Genomic DNA, 16,063 nt, shown 5'->3' with positions numbered 1-16,063 from the left:
TTGCATACGACCAAGATCTTTCAAATAGGACTAAGATTATTGAAATTTTTTTCCTCAAAGAGTGCAGTGAGTATAAACAGAACTTTCTGAAGGCTGAAGTCATCTCTAGCTGTAATTTTACTTTTTATAAAAGATAATCGCCCTCGCCCAAGGATCAGAGAACCTTTAGTCCTTCCTACATTCTCTCTAGGAGCTTTCTCAGGAGAGATTGGAGTCCTGTAGTCAAAAGATAGAAGGCTGTCTTCCTCCAGTGTGCTATGTTTTTATTTTGATGAAGCTCTTTGCTGTGCATTTTCCTGCGTATGAACCTTGTATTTTCCAGTTTTCATATATTGAAAAAACTACATAAAGGATAGTCTCTGCAGAAATAGACACTAAACATTTATGGAGTATTTGTTGTATCTTAAAGATTTAAATTCAGCCTTTAAAGCTCTTGACATTTTTCTTTCTTATCTTTCAAAAAAATTTAGTCATTGAAGGAAAACCTTGCAAGGTGTTGGACCCATACTGAAGCAGAGAAAATGTCCTTTGAAACTCAGAAAAAGAACCTTGATACAGAAAATCAGTATCTAAGAATATCTCTGGAGAAGGAAGAAAAAGCCTTATCTTCATTACAGGAAGAGTTAAGGAAACTAAGAGAACAGATTAGGATATTGGAAGATAAAGGGACAAGTGCTGAATTAGTTACAGAAAATCAGAAACTTAAGCAGCATTTGGAAGAAGAAAAGCTGAAAACACAAAGCTTCCTTAATCAAAAGGAGACTCTGTTGGCAGAAGCAAAGATGCTAAGGAGGGAACTGGAAAGAGAACAACTAATAACCATGGCTTTAAGGGTGGAACTCCAGCAGCTAAGCTCTAGTCAGTCATATAGCAACCCAGACTCTCCCAGTGTAGTGACTGAAAAAAAGGAAATAGAAGTGTTACGGGAAAGACTCACTGAGCTGGAACGCAAGCTAAACTTTGAACAGCAGCGTTCTGACTTGTGGGAAAGACTGTATGTTGAAGCAAAAGATCAAAATGGAAAACAAGAAACTGATGGAAAAAAGAAAGGGAACAGAGGAAACCACAGAGCTAAAAATAAGTCAAAGGAAACATTTTTGGGTTCTGTTAAGGAAACATTTGATGCCATGAAGAATTCTACCAAGGAGTTTGTGAGGCATCATAAAGAAAAAATTAAACAGGCTAAAGAAGCTGTAAAAGAAAATCTGAAAAAATTCTCAGATTCAGTTAAATCCACTTTCAGGCATTTCAAAGATACCACCAAGAATATCTTTGATGAAAAAGGCAATAAAAGATTTGGTGCTACAAAAGAAGCAGCAGCTAAAAAACCAACAACAGTTTTTAGTGAATATTTATATCCACAGTATAAGGCACATACGCAAAACCAGAATAGTAGAGGCCCTACTACGCAAAGAGAGAGAAGGAGAGAAAAGCCTCATTTTGAAGAATTTGGAAAAAATACAAATTCACAGAAATGCAGTGCTGAGCATGACTGTGGTGAAAATTATAATTCTTTCAGAAAGGCTTGTTCTGGTGTATTTGAATGTGCTCAGCAGGAATCCATTAACCTTTTTAATGTTAAAATGTTGAATCCTGTAAGGATAGATGAATTTAGACAGTTAATTGAAAGGTATTTATTAGAAAAACTGGATAGTTTTCATCATTGGAAAGAACTTGATCACTTCATCAATAAGTTTTTCCTAAATGGTGTCTTTATACATGATCAGAAGCTCTTCACTGACTTTGTTAATGATGTTAAAGATTATCTTAAAGACATGAAGGAATATCAAGTAGATAATGATGGAATATTTGAGAAGTTGGATGGATATATATATAGACACTTCTTTGGTCACACCTTTTCCCCTCCATATGGACCCAGGTCGGTTTACATAGCACCATGTTATTACTATAATAGTTTTTAACATTTGTATTGGATAGCATTTGTATCATTTGATAAATTTCTTAGAATGTTACTACAGTTGACCTGTAAACAACGTGGCGGTTAATCTGCATATGACCTGTAGTCGGACCCTCTGTATCTGCAGTTCTTCTGCATCTGTGGATTCAACCAACCACAGACCATGTAGTACTGAAGTATTTACTATTGAAAGATATCCATGTGTAAGTAGACCCACGCAGTTCAAACCCACGTTGTTCAAGGGTCAGCTGTATTTCTAAAAGTACTTCTTGTAAACAAAAGTACTATTTGTAAAAGTACTTTATTGTCTGAGAATTTAGGATAAACTAAATTGAAAGATAAAATTTTAAGTTAAAATCTATTACAAACTGAAAATTTCATATATTCAGTTTGACTTGAGCAAATGGTTTAATTTCTATCTTAAAATATCAGTTAAGGATATATAATCCTATTTTAGCCTATTTTGTTTCTTTTCATTATACTTTCTAATCACTTTAAGTGAAATTTTTTCCTTTAATTTTTTATTTATTTACTCACTTTGGGAAGCTAAGAGGAAAAATACAGATTTCACTTTGAAATCAGAATAACGATTCAGGTGTCCCACTTACTTTCATTTGTCTATTCCATTTACCAACTAAATTATGATATCTAATACATTACAGCATTATTGTTGGTAAAGGTAGAGGCATGATCAAAGTGGCAAACTTAGCAAGCCAAAAGTTCTAATGTGTGTGCTGTATATATAACCTCTAAAAGTAATATTGTATCCATTGCATATCAGCTTTCTATTCTGTAACATGAAACTCACCTAATCTTCAAATGTTAGCTTTATTTTTTTACCTTTTAGAAAGGTAACTGACTTTGAGATAGTTTTATATATATATCTTTTTGAGTAAATGTAATGTGTCTATAAAATAATGAGACTGATTTTGGTGTCTTTAGTCATTAAATACATACCTAGTGCAAAGTACTGTGAGGCTGCCCTGAGGAAACAAATGAAAAATTCTTGCTGTCAAAGAGCTCACAGGCTTTTGGAGAATTAGGTCAGTACAAGGAATGCAGTGGAGGTATGGAGGCATATGTATATGGTGGCCTCAGTCTGGAGATGTTTGGGAAGGCTTCATAAGTGAGATGGCCTTTGAACTGAACTTTTTAACAAACTTTTGAAGAAGTGAGAACTTGCCAAACAGGGTGGGACATTCCACTCAAAGGGAACTTCATTTGCACAGATTTGGAGATATGAAGACATGCTACTTTAAGGAGGCAAGGTAATGCTGGGGTGTGAACAGAAGAAAAGATTCAGAGCATGAAGAACCTTCACTTTATGCTGAAGGACTTGCTTTATTCCATTTTGGGTCACGGGCAGTAGCCTGAAGGGTTTGTTGGAAGGGGTGAAGGTAGATGATAGAAAGTGGTCTTTGAAACAGTATAGATGTGAGCTGATGGGTATCTGAACTAGGGCAGCAGCAGGAGTAGAAAGGAGGAGGCAGATTTGAACAATATATAGTAAGTATAATTGGTGGTATTTCTTGTGAAAGGGAAGTCGAAAGTAACAATGACTTCCAGATTTCTGGGTTGGGTCACTAGTTAGATAGTGACATCAGCTACACTAAGGAATACCAGAAGGTTTTGCATAAGGGGAATTGGAAATGAGAATTGTGTTTGGAGGGTACCTGTTGACATACAAGTAGAGAATTTGTTGGCTGTTGGTTATATGACTGTCTCTAGCCCAGACTCCGTGCGTGTGTAAACAGTCTAGGCTGGACATATTTATCAGACTCCTGGGGAACACCAATATCCAAGGGGTTGTAGAGAAAGAAGGCTGAGAATGAATGGCCAGAGAGTGGCATCATGAAAATCCAAAGATCTTCTCAAGTAAAAGGAATATTTCAGTGTTAAATGCTTAAACAAAACAAAACAGAAAAACGGAAAAGACTGGATTTCTTGGCTGGGAATTGGATGGCCATGGGTGGCATTGTGGAGTGTTTCAGTGAAGTAGTGACAGAAGCCTGATTATAGAGATGGAGAACTGTTCATGTAGACATTGTTTATAAGCCTTAGCTTAGAGAGAGAGACTCTGTAAGAGATGTATACGTATTCATGAATGAAGCCACTGGGGGGGGATTAATTTTTATAGGAAAGGAGGAAAAATAATGGAAACACATCTCATTATTTTATTGTCACATTTCTACTTATCTATTGTTTCCCCTCTTTGCCAGCACAGTTTGTCTATTTTTTCTTTCTATAGGATAAAAGTATAAACTCATTGAATCTTTTTCGTATGGTTATAGTAGGATTGTACTTCAGATTAATTTAACATCCTTTTTCAGTGTTCAGATAATAGATTAATGGAGAAAAACATTAAAATTGTTTCCTGTTTAAATAAATTTAACTCTAACATGGATGAAAAATGTGTTTACTGCTTTCAGTCGACCAGATAAAAAGCAACGTATGGTAAATATTGAAAGCTCCAGGCATCGAAAACAAGAGCAGAAGCACCCTCAGCCACAACCTTATAAAAGGGAAGGTAAATGGCATAAATACGGTCGCACTAATGGAAGACACATGGCAAACCTTGAAATAGAATTGGGGCAATTACCTTTTGATCCTAAATATTGACCATCACGATTAAGTTAAATTAGAAAAGTGTAACAGAAACTTGGATGCTTTCTATACTGTTTGGTGTTGAAACTAAGATGAAATTATCAAGATAAAAATGTCTTTTTATCATTTCTAAGTATCTGATGATTTTATATCATTACTCAGAAGCATCAAGCAAAAGCTTACTAACTTGCATTTTCCTGTAGTTTAGCTTTGCTGAATTTTTTTTGGCACTGGAAATGTTCAACTATAGATTTATTAAGGAAGCCAGGCATGCAACAGATTTTGTGCATGAAATGAGACTTCCTTTCAGTGTATGAGCTTAAATTAAGCAAGCTCAAATCATACATGACAAAGTGTAATTAACACTGATATTTGTGTTAAATTTCCAGTAGAGCTTGAAAAAAGTACATTGTGATGGAATTTCATCTCTAACATTTTATAATCTTACACTTCTTGTCTTTTTGTGGGTTCAAGAGCCTGTTGACTTGTGAAGAATTTGCTGCCTTATGAGCTTGCTGACTTGTTCTCTTGTGAAATTTCTTGCACATCTGAATATTGTGGAAGAAACAATAAAACTACACCATGAGGAAAACTAAAGGTCTTTATTTAAAATCTGGCATTGCATTATTAATATATGATTTTATATTTTGTGATATTTTTCATATATTTCCTCAGTAGTGATATTTGGTAAAGCAGTTCATAGTGGTTTTTTGCTAGTTCCATGAATTTTACCCAGTATTTACTAGCATATTTAAGCAGCATCTGGATATTTCTGCTCAGCAATGTCTGTTTCTCTGAGAAAGATCTAAACAAAGTCAGAATTTCATGTTCATGTTTGGTTGAGTTTCCCTTTTAACTTCCGTTCATAGACGTATATGTGACTTCCAGTTCGACGCTCCGGAAAGTGAGTGTGGAAGAAAACAGCAGTTCTCTCATACTTGTTTGAAATTAGGAAAGGATTTATTTCCTACAAGTAAATAAATGTTTAAGTAAATAAAGGCTACATTTTGCTGAGTACTGTTTCAAGAATTTAAGAATGACCTATTTGTTCTTCTGAAACCCTTTTCTTAATAAAACAATGCAATTTCTTAATAAAATAATTAACTCATGGTAAGTAATGTATATTCCTTGATAGTTATAGAACTAGGGCTGATTTGGACTAGGGAAAAGACCAGTTATAAAATTTGGGTTGAAAGGGACCATAAAAAAAGTGATGTTGTCTATTTACCTGAGTGTTTGCTAAACCTGAGGTGAAATAAAAATACTGAGTTATACCTTTTTTCACGTTCCCTTACCTCCTCCAAGATGCTGAAGATGATCAAGTGAGTAGGCAGTGTTGAATCATTTTGAAACTCTCTATACAACCACTTTAAGGGATTTAGATAAAATATATCTGCTTCAACAAGATAATCACCTTTTCCAGTCAGGTCTGGGGGACATTGGAGAAATCTCATTGGAAGTGGGTGATGGACATGGCTATAAAAAGAAAGTTACCATTATAGTTACAAGAAGTAAAAAAAAATTTTTTTTTCGTGAAAGTTTTCAAATTACTCTTAAGATACACTCACATAACAAAATGTGAAATCTGAATCTAAACTAGGTTCCAGTTAAGGTGAGGAGGCACACCTTTAATGCAGTTTTCTCAAAAATGGAGAATATGATTCTCACACTGTGTACCTGGTGCAGTAACTTCAAGTCCACACTAAAGAGCAAAACTCCATTTCAGGGCGGGAAGTAGGTCAGCAGCTTGTGGGACTCAATAGTCTATATCATTAGTATGCTGTTCCAGCGATGGATGGGGCCTTTGGGACTGGGTATGTTGCTTGTTAATAAGAGAGTAATATCTGGCAAAGTAGAAAACTGGACATGAACCAGAAAGGATTCTTTTCCTCTTTCTGCTCTGAATCCTTACATGACAAGTGTTTCCTACTTTTTTTTTCTTAAATATTTATATAAGTAAGATTTAGTAATAGAGAGCAGCATGGGTTCACTGATCAAAATTCAAATAAGTAATGGTTTTACTGTGGCATAGAAAGACTAGAGTGTATGTAAAAAAGATGGACTGATGAATCATAACAACTTAAGCCAGTTACTTGGGCCATGCAAAAAGCCATGCTTACAGCTTTGCCACAGGAAAATTAATATAGGGACTTCCCTGGTGGTGCAGTGGTTAAGAATCCACCTGCCAATGCAGGGGACACGGGTTCAATCCCTGGTCCACGAAGATCCCACACGCCGCGGAGCAACTAAGCCCGTGCGCCACAACTACTGAGCCTGTGCTCTAGAGCCCGCGAGCCACAACTACTGAGCCTGCGTGCCACGACTACTGAAACCCATGCGCCTAGAGCCTGTGCTCCGCGACAAGAGAAGCCACCACAATGAGAAGCCCGTGCACCGCAACGAAGAGTAGCCCCTGCTCTCCACAACTAGAGAAAGCGTGCATGTGGCAACGAAGACCCAACACAGCCAAAAATAAATAAATTTATTTTAAAAAATTAATATAAATAAATGATAGTTTATTTTTATCTATGAAATGCATACAAAATAAATTTACACAAGACCTTAATACTTCATGACTGGGACTTCCCTGGTGGCTCAGTGGTTAAGAATCCACCTGCCAATGCAGGGGACACGGGTTTGATCCCTGGTCCAGGAAGATCCCCCATGCCATGGAGCAACTAAGCCTGTGCTCCACAATTACTGAGCCTGCGCTCTAGAGCCCATGTGCCACAACTTCTGAGCCCGCGTGCCACAACTGCTGAGCCTGCGTGCTGCCACTGCTGAAGCCCATGTGCCTAGAGCCTGTACTCTGCAACAAGAGAAGCCACCGCAATGAGAAGCCAGCTCGTCACAACTAGAGAAAGCCTGCACGCAGCAACAAAGACCCAACAAAGCCTAAATAAATAAATAAATAAATAAATAAAGTTATTTCAAATACTTCATGACTTTTACAATTTTGAAGATGAAGGTCTTGCTTCAAGGGGAAAGCAGAAACAGAAAAACCTGCCAGCCTTATATTCCAAAGTAGGTATCAGACTTTTTTCTTCTTTTTATTTTTGGTGCTACATTGTGCAAGTTGAAAAAATGTAAGACAAGAACTAGGTGAACTATACAAAGCCTAACCACTACAATCATGTATGGGAGAGCATCTTGGTACCTCTAGAATTCCTGTTCTCTTCAGTGTTAACACTACTGAGAGCATGGATGGAGAGGGAATGTCCCTCTCTCAGCTCTAGTCTTTTTTTATACAGTATAGGATCCTCAAGTTAAAGGGATACTTGGGGTCTTACATCCATCTAACCTGTGGCTTTTGGTAGACATTTCCAAATTGCATATTAATGATTGGCATTAATGATTCAGTTAAGTACAGTATTCCAAAAGTGTTAAATTACCTTAAAATGATATCAAGTTTGATATTAAGCTGACTGAATGTGCACATGGAAAATTAACTTCAGATTGTTTAAAACCAGATAGGTAAAGAATTTTCTAAAGGAAAGCTCTTTGCTTTGTCCTTTTACCCTTATTGGGCAATTGGTGAAGTAATACAGCTTCCTAAAATACAAGCATAGGGTCAATGATGTCTTTTTAAACGTTCTGCATAATTAAGGCAGTTTCAGTGTTAATTCCCAGACACACTTAATCCAAGCATTAGGATGTCATCTAATTGAATTCCCTAATTTTTACAGGCAAGACAGCTGATATCCAAAGAGATTAAAGACACTGGTTTAAGACCAGGGCAGCAGTCCAACAGTAAATCTGGACGTGAATCCAGTGTTTTGAGATTATTTCAAAATTATGTAAATAATAAGATGTATCACAAAGATTTGTATGGATCAATGATAAGTGAATTTCTTTACTAAGAGTACCATCAAATAAGCCTATATGATATTTTATACTACCTTTAAATAGTATAAAATATCGTATAGGCTTTTGATCAGATTATTTAAATGTAAGTTGTTTTGAAAAAAATATTAAAGTTTATTTAAAAGTTGTGTATGATTTTCATTGACATAAATAGCAGTTTCACATTTCTTATAATCATTTGATCAATTAATTTAAATCCAGGAATCCAAAAGGAATTTTAAAGTAGTTTTCATAATAATAGCATATAGTGAACAAATTTTATTACCTATAATAAGGAGTAGAGTGACAAGGCATCATCATAAGTACTGAAGCTGAAGATATATTTGTATTGTTGTAACAGAGTTCTTGAATATTAGTCATGACATCAAGAGTACCTCGTTGATGAACTAAACCAGTATAGAGGGCAAAGAACATATTTGATAAAAACAGGAAACTTAGAGCTGGTTTCTTCCACAGTTTCAGGTTGTTTAGGGAGTATCCTGTATAAAGATAGACACATTGAATCGTAACACTGGTAATGTTTTGTTTTCTTATAGCTAAGCAAATATTAACTGCAAATATATTTGTAATCTTTCATGGAAGTGTAGTACAAGCTGTAATGCTGTCCTGGACAAACAAGAAATCAGCAATACGTCATCTTTGTAATTTCTCTGACCATTCACTGTCATTATCCATTATCATCCATGTCTTGACCTTTTTCTAGAAAAAGGAATTGAGGTATAGCAGAAAGATTATGGCTAGGGAGTCTAACAGAAACAGATTTGAATTCTAGCTCTGGAATTAGTTTCCCTATCTTCCCTAACAGTACCTTTTTTTCAAGTATTAGAAAAAAATGTATGTCCAGTGCCTGTCCTGGTACATAGTTGCTAAATAAATAGGACTTGTATTTATTCCATTTACCTATCACTTTAATCTCCCAAGCACTAGCAATGGATTGTGTACATACAAGTCTCAGTAATTCTGGAGGAAGTATAACAGAATATCCTCTTAGAAAAATACACCACCAAGCTGGGAGATTTTCAGTGGTCAGTTTATGAGTGGTGTCATGGATCTCTTTCTGGAAGAGAAAGATTTATGTTTTATTATTATTTTTTTCTTTCACTATAGTGTTGGACAATTTGGAGATGCTAAACAATTTTTCTTTTTTAATTTGTAAAAGTAATTCTTGTATGTGGCAAAACAAAACGAAAAAACCACTTTGCTAAGGAAATCTATATTTTCATTTTCCATAGTGAGAAGTCAGTAGATAATGCCCAAAACAGTAACCTTTAAGAGCATTATTAGCATTTTATTTAGAGAGGGAGACAAATAACAAAATAACCACCTAAAAGAGTGTAAGTGATTGCCTCTGAGTATGGTAATGGGAGAGAGGGCAGGGGAACCACTGTTCTTTAAAAATCCTTATCTGACTTTTGAAACAGTGCATGTGCAGTTTTGCTAAAAAGATTATCATATGGAAAAACAAAGTGGCCTAATCAGAGACCAGCAAGTCTGCACTGGCCACTGTAGTAAAAACAGATTAAGCAGAAACCCAACCCAAGATCCTGCCACTTAAAGACTCACTCTTTTGGAATGGGAATGAGAATTCAGACAACTCAGTCTTTAAAACACTCTGTAAAGACACAGGGCAGAGAAGAATGCTGGAAAAACCAGATTATAAAAATGGAATGAAACCAAGGTCCTAAATTTACCAAACCAAACATGTGCACAGAAATATTTGTCCTCCAGTAGTCTGGCAATGCTCACCCGGGTGAAAAGCAAACAATTATAACTAACTCTAGCTATTGTAAAAAAAAAAAAAAAAAAAAAGTTTAAATCTGAATAGTGATTTGTGAACAGATTTGCTCTGCTAAATGGTCCCACTATTCTTAAAACTTGCCAAATAGCTCTTAGATGCTTATATTTTTATTTGTGCCTGCATTTGTATATGAAGTAAGACTATAAATAGGACAGTAACTTTGGTTTCAGAACTTTAGATGTTTCAAATACATAGATGTGTATGTTTGTGTTTAAATTGAAGAGACTACATCTGAGATCTGTAGGAGATAACATACTTGGTCAAAGAAGGCTGCTTAACTCAATGGGTTGTTTGGAGGTTTTTTGTTTTTTTTTTTAAGTAAAAAGTTTGGTACCATTAACTTCCTAGTTTTTCTGAGCCTCCAGGCCCAGTTGATTACTCATTTCTTCCCTCCTTAGTCCAGTGATTTTTTTTTAGTGATTAATATTTGAAGGAAGCCAACAGTCATTCTGAATTAAACTTGAAGTTAATAAAGTTTCAATTCGTAAATTTTCCAAACCAACCAATGAAAAAATTCATATTTTCCAGAGCCGAGTAATATGACTTTTTAGAAGCCATATGTAAAAAACTTACTGAAAAAAACCTAGTGGAAAAATGGAGAAAAGATTAAAAATTAAGTCAGAGGTGTGAATCACTTTAAAAATTGCATATGCATTTGAGTGAGTCTTGAAGGGATAGATGTGTGTAAAGCATTAAAAACTAGTTTCAATATACATTTTTCATTTGTGGAATGTAGAACTTTGTAGTTTAACCATAAACTTAAATTAGCTATTCTAAAATAGACATGTTGTATTACTTTTTATCGAAAGATTTCTGACAGCCAGAAACACCACCACCAAAAGGTGTTATGGATACTGGATCCTTATGTTTTTATCTCACTTTACAGGACACAGGAAAAAGGATATTTAGGCTGCAAAAAGGGAATGCTGCAGTAATATACTCAATTTGTAATTAAGGAGCATTTCTTATTTAGCCTAGTAGAAAATAAATAATATTTTAGAGTTTAATAAGCATTGATTGTCTTTTAACTGTTTCTTTATAATTGATTTTTTTCTCTATTATACAAAAATACTTACCACAGAACACCATACAAAATGGTAAAACTGGATAGATAAACCTGAATTCTTTGTGGCTCAACATGCTATAGTAAAAAAAGATTCAAAGAAAATATTACTTTCTTATATTAAATGATGGTTTGAGAAGTTAATGTATTTAAAAGGAATATAATTAACATGATCTGTTTTTGTAATTACTGAGACTGAATTTCATGCTTTAGGAATCAGTCTCATTCTTCTTTAGTTATAAGGTGATGATGATGTGTTAAAAGTAATCCTAACATTTGATGTCAATGCGATATTCTAAAGTACAATTGCATTCTGAAAAAAGGATTTCTATTACCAATCCAAGTAAGTTATTTTACTCAAATTTCAAATAAAGGTGCATACATTTTCAAAATATTTCTCTGGTCCTTCAATACTTAAAATTTTGGCAGTTTCTGTTTTTTAAAAGCAAATGCAATTTGTTCAATCTCTTTAAAAATTGAATGTATCCATATTAAGCAAACTGTATCAGAAGTATTCATTCTGTATGAGTACCAGCATAATTATTACATTTTCCATCTGCTAAATAATCCCCACTAACAAATCATAAGAATTAATGCATCTCCAAAAGATAAACAGTTTACCTTTTAAATAACTTAGTTAACTTCTTGGTAACATTTAAAAAGTGAACTATTTGAATAAATAAAATCTTACCTATAAACTAGCAGTGTCCACAGCACAGTCACCAAAAATATCCTGTACCTCTTTGGGGCTAGAAGGCAGCCATGAATAAAGAAGGGTAAGTGAGTACCCAGGACAGCTGGAAATCCTTGACTGAAGTACCAGTGCCATGGATGAGAACCATAAAATGATCCCACATTCTGCAGCACGTTAAATTTCAAAAAATTATATTGAACCAGAGTCCACTGGCATCATTGAAGGAAAAAGAAATAGAAATGTGTTAGTGCCAAGTATGAATCTTTGGCATTAGGGAATTTGGCTGAATCATGAAATTAAATCAGAATGAAGTCTAAACACCAGACCGTAGTTTACATTAATAATTTTGAATATAAACTCATTCTTTTTTAAAAAAAAATAAATTTATTTTATTTATTTATTATTTTTGGCTGCATTGGGTCTTTGTTGCTACTCTATGTTGCACCTGCATGGGCTTCTCACTGCAGTGCCTTCTCTAGTTGCGGAGCATGGGCTCTAGGCACACGGGCTTCAGTAGTTGTGGCATGCTGGCTCAGTAATTGTGGAGCCCAGGCTTAGCTGCTCTGCGGCATGTGGGATCTTCCCGGACCATGGCTCGAACCCATGTCCCCTGCATCGGCAGGTGGATTCTTAACCACTGCGCCACCTGGGAAGCCCAAACTCATCATTCTTTATATATTCTTTTCCATTATGATTTATCGTAGGATACTGAATATAGTTCCCTGTGCTATAGAATAGAACCTTGTTGTTTATCTATTATCTGTATAATAGTTTGCATCTGCTAATCCCAAACTCCCAATCCTTCCCTCCCTGTTGGCAACCACAAGTCTGTTCTCTATGTCTGTGAGTCTGTTTCTGTTTTGTAGATAAGCTCATTTGTGCCATACTTTAGATTCCACATATAAGTAATATCATATGGTATTTGTCTTTCTCTTCCTGACTTACTTCACTTAGTATGATAATCTCTAGTTCCATCCATGTTGCTGCAAATGGCATTATTTCGTTCCTTTTTATGGCGGAGTAGTATTCCATTGTGTGTGTGTGTGTGTGTGTGTGTGTGTGTGTGTGTGTGTATACACACACACACATATATACATACCACATCTTCTTTATCCATTTATCTGCAGTGGACATTTAGGTTGTTTCCATGTCTTGGCTATTGTGAATAGTACTGCTGTGAACATAAGGGTGCCTGTATCTTTTTGGATTAGAGTTTTGTCTGGATATATGCCCAGGAGTTGGACTGCTGGATCATATGGTAATTCTATTTTCAGTTTTCTGAGGAAACTCCATACTGTTTTCCACAGTGGCTGTACCAACTTACATTCCCACCAACAGTGTAGGAGGGTTCCCTTTTCTCCACATCCTCTCCAGCATGTATTGTTTGTGGACTTTCTGATGATGGCCATTCTGACTGGTGTGAGGTGATACCTCACTGAAGTTTTGATTTGCATTTCTCTAATAATTAGCGATGTTGAGCATCCTTTCACGTGCCTGTTGGCCATGGCTTCTTTAGAGAAATGTCTGTTTAGGTCTTCTGCCCGTATTTCAATTGGGTTGTGTGTTTTTTTGTTGTTGAGTTGTATGAGCTGTTTGTATATTTTGGAAATTAAGCCCTTGTCAATCTCATTGTTTGTAAATATTTTTTCCCATTCTGTAGGTTGTCTTTTCATTTTGTTTATGGTTCGTGTGTGTGTGTGTGTGTGTGTGTGTGTGTGTATACACACACACACATATATACATACCACATCTTCTTTATCCATTTATCTGCAGTGGACATTTAGGTTGTTTCCATGTCTTGGCTATTGTGAATAGTACTGCTGTGAACATAAGGGTGCCTGTATCTTTTTGGATTAGAGTTTTGTCTGGATATATGCCCAGGAGTTGGACTGCTGGATCATATGGTAATTCTATTTTCAGTTTTCTGAGGAAACTCCATACTGTTTTCCACAGTGGCTGTACCAACTTACATTCCCACCAACAGTGTAGGAGGGTTCCCTTTTCTCCACATCCTCTCCAGCATGTATTGTTTGTGGACTTTCTGATGATGGCCATTCTGACTGGTGTGAGGTGATACCTCACTGAAGTTTTGATTTGCATTTCTCTAATAATTAGCGATGTTGAGCATCCTTTCACGTGCCTGTTGGCCATGGCTTCTTTAGAGAAATGTCTGTTTAGGTCTTCTGCCTGTATTTCAATTGGGTTGTGTGTTTTTTTGTTGTTGAGTTGTATGAGCTGTTTGTATATTTTGGAAATTAAGCCCTTGTCAATCTCATTGTTTGTAAATATTTTTTCCCATTCTGTAGGTTGTCTTTTCATTTTGTTTATGGTTCCTTTGCTGTGCAGAAGCTTTTAAGTTTGATTAGGTCCCATTTGTTTATTTTTTTTTATTTTTTATTTTTTTTAGATGTTGGGGGTAGGAGTTTATTGATTTATTTATTTATTTTTGCTGTGTTGGGTCTTCGTTTCTGTGCGAGGTCTTTCTCTAGTTGTGGCAAGCGGGGGCCACTCTTCATCGCGGTGCACGGGCCTCTCACTATCGCGGCCTCTCTTGTTGTGGAGCACAGGCTCCAGACGCACAGGCTCATTAGTTGTGGCTCATGGGCCTAGTTGCTCCGCAGCATGTGGGATCCTCCCAGACCAGGGCTCGAACCTGTGTCCCCTGCATTAGCAGGCAGATTCTCAACCACTGTGCCACCAGGGAAGCCCCCATTTGTTTATTTTTGCTTTTATTTCTGTTGCCTTGGGGGGCTGACCTAAGAAAACATCGGTATGATTTATGTCAGAGAATGCTTTGCCTATGTTCTCTTCTAGGAGTTTTATGGTGTCATGTCTTATATTTAAGCCTTTAAGCCATTTTGAGTTTATTTTTGTGCATAATGTGAGGGTATGTTCTAAATTCATTGATTTACATGCAGCTGTCCAACTTTCCCAGCACCACTTGCTGAAGAGCCTGTCTTTTTCCCATTGTATATTCTTGCCTCCTTTGTCAAAGATTAATTGACTGTAGATGTGTGGTTTTATCTTTGGGCTCTCCGTTCTGGCCCATTGATCCATATATCTATCTGTATTTGTGCCAATACCACACTTTTTTTTTTTTTTTTTTTTTTTTTGTGTCAAAGATTAATTGACTGTAGATGTGTGGTTTTATCTTTGGGCTCTCCGTTCTGGCCCATTGATCCATATATCTATCTGTATTTGTGCCAATACCACACTTTTTTTTTTTTTTTTTTTTGTGGTACACGGGCCTCTCACTGTTATGGCCTCTCCTGTTGCAGAGCACAGGCTCCGGACGCGCAGGCCCAGCAGCCATGGCTCATGGGCCCAGCCGCTCCGCGGCATGTGGGATCTTCCTGGACCGGGGCACGAACCTGTGTCCCCTGCATCGGCAGGCGGACTCTCAACCACTGCGCCACCAGGGAAGCCCCACACTGTTTTGATTACTGTAGCTTTGTAGTATTGTCTGAAGTCTGGGAGGGTTATGCCTCCTGCTTTGTTCTTTTTCTTAAGGATTGCTTTGGCAATTTGGGGTCTTTTATGGTTCCATATAAATTTTAGGGTTATTTGTTCTAGTTCTGTGAAAAATGTCATGGGTAATTTGATCAGGATCACATTAAATCTGTAGACTGCTTTGGGTAGTATGGCCATTTTAACAATATTAATTCTTCCAATCCAAGAGCATAGGGTATCTTTCCATTTCTTTGAATGGTCTTTGGTTTCCTTCATTAATGTTTTATAGTTCTCAGTGTATAATTCTTTCACCTCCTTGGTCAGGTTTATTCCTAAGTGTTTTATTTTGGGGGGTGCGATTTTGAAAGTTTTTTTTTTTTTTTAATTTATTTTGGCTGTTTTGGGTCTTCGTTGCTGCATGCGGGCTTTCTCTATTTGCGGCGAGCAGTGGCTACTCTTCATTGTGGTGCGCGGGCTTCTCATCGTGGTGGCTTCTCTTGTTGCGGAGCACGGGCTCTAGGCACGCAGGCTCAGTAGTTGTGGCTTGTGGGCTTTAGAGCGCAGTCTCAGTAGTTGTGATGCATGGGCTTAGTTGCTCCATGGCATATGGGATCTTCCCAGAGCAGGGCTTGAACCCATGTCCCCTGCATTGGCAGGCAGATTCTTTTTTTT

At 36.5% G+C, this 16,063-nt stretch overlaps 2 protein-coding genes across 6 annotated transcripts in view; one reads left to right on the top strand and one right to left on the bottom strand.

The window, feature by feature from the left end:
• CCPG1 (cell cycle progression 1) overlaps positions 1-5,114 on the top strand; it is a 38,537-nt gene extending 33,423 nt beyond the window's left edge. For 3 of the 4 annotated variants that reach the window (XM_007112074.4, XM_055087958.1, XM_007112069.4), the window contains 2 exons: positions 471-1,879; positions 4,348-5,114. In XM_007112074.4, the coding sequence (XP_007112136.2) occupies positions 471-1,879; positions 4,348-4,537 (1,599 nt within the window). In that variant the 3' untranslated portion in view covers positions 4,538-5,114. The remainder of the gene's footprint in view (positions 1-470; positions 1,880-4,347) is intronic. The other variant, XM_055087959.1, reaches the window with a different exon arrangement.
• Positions 5,106-16,063, bottom strand: part of PIGB (phosphatidylinositol glycan anchor biosynthesis class B) — a 25,835-nt gene continuing 14,877 nt past the window's right edge. For both annotated transcript variants that reach the window (XM_055087960.1, XM_055087961.1), the window contains exons 8-12: positions 11,939-12,150; positions 11,261-11,325; positions 8,652-8,865; positions 5,818-5,998; positions 5,106-5,489 (exon numbers count right to left, since the gene is read on the bottom strand). In XM_055087960.1, coding sequence (XP_054943935.1) covers positions 5,352-5,489; positions 5,818-5,998; positions 8,652-8,865; positions 11,261-11,325; positions 11,939-12,150 — 810 coding nt within the window. In that variant the 3' untranslated portion in view covers positions 5,106-5,351. The remainder of the gene's footprint in view (positions 5,490-5,817; positions 5,999-8,651; positions 8,866-11,260; positions 11,326-11,938; positions 12,151-16,063) is intronic.

This window comes from Physeter macrocephalus, chromosome 11 (assembly GCF_002837175.3).
Source record: "Physeter macrocephalus isolate SW-GA chromosome 11, ASM283717v5, whole genome shotgun sequence".
Lineage (NCBI taxonomy): Eukaryota > Metazoa > Chordata > Mammalia > Artiodactyla > Physeteridae > Physeter > Physeter macrocephalus.
The sequence above is the reverse complement of the archived record's forward strand: the minus strand, read 5'-3'. Positions and strand labels throughout refer to the sequence as shown.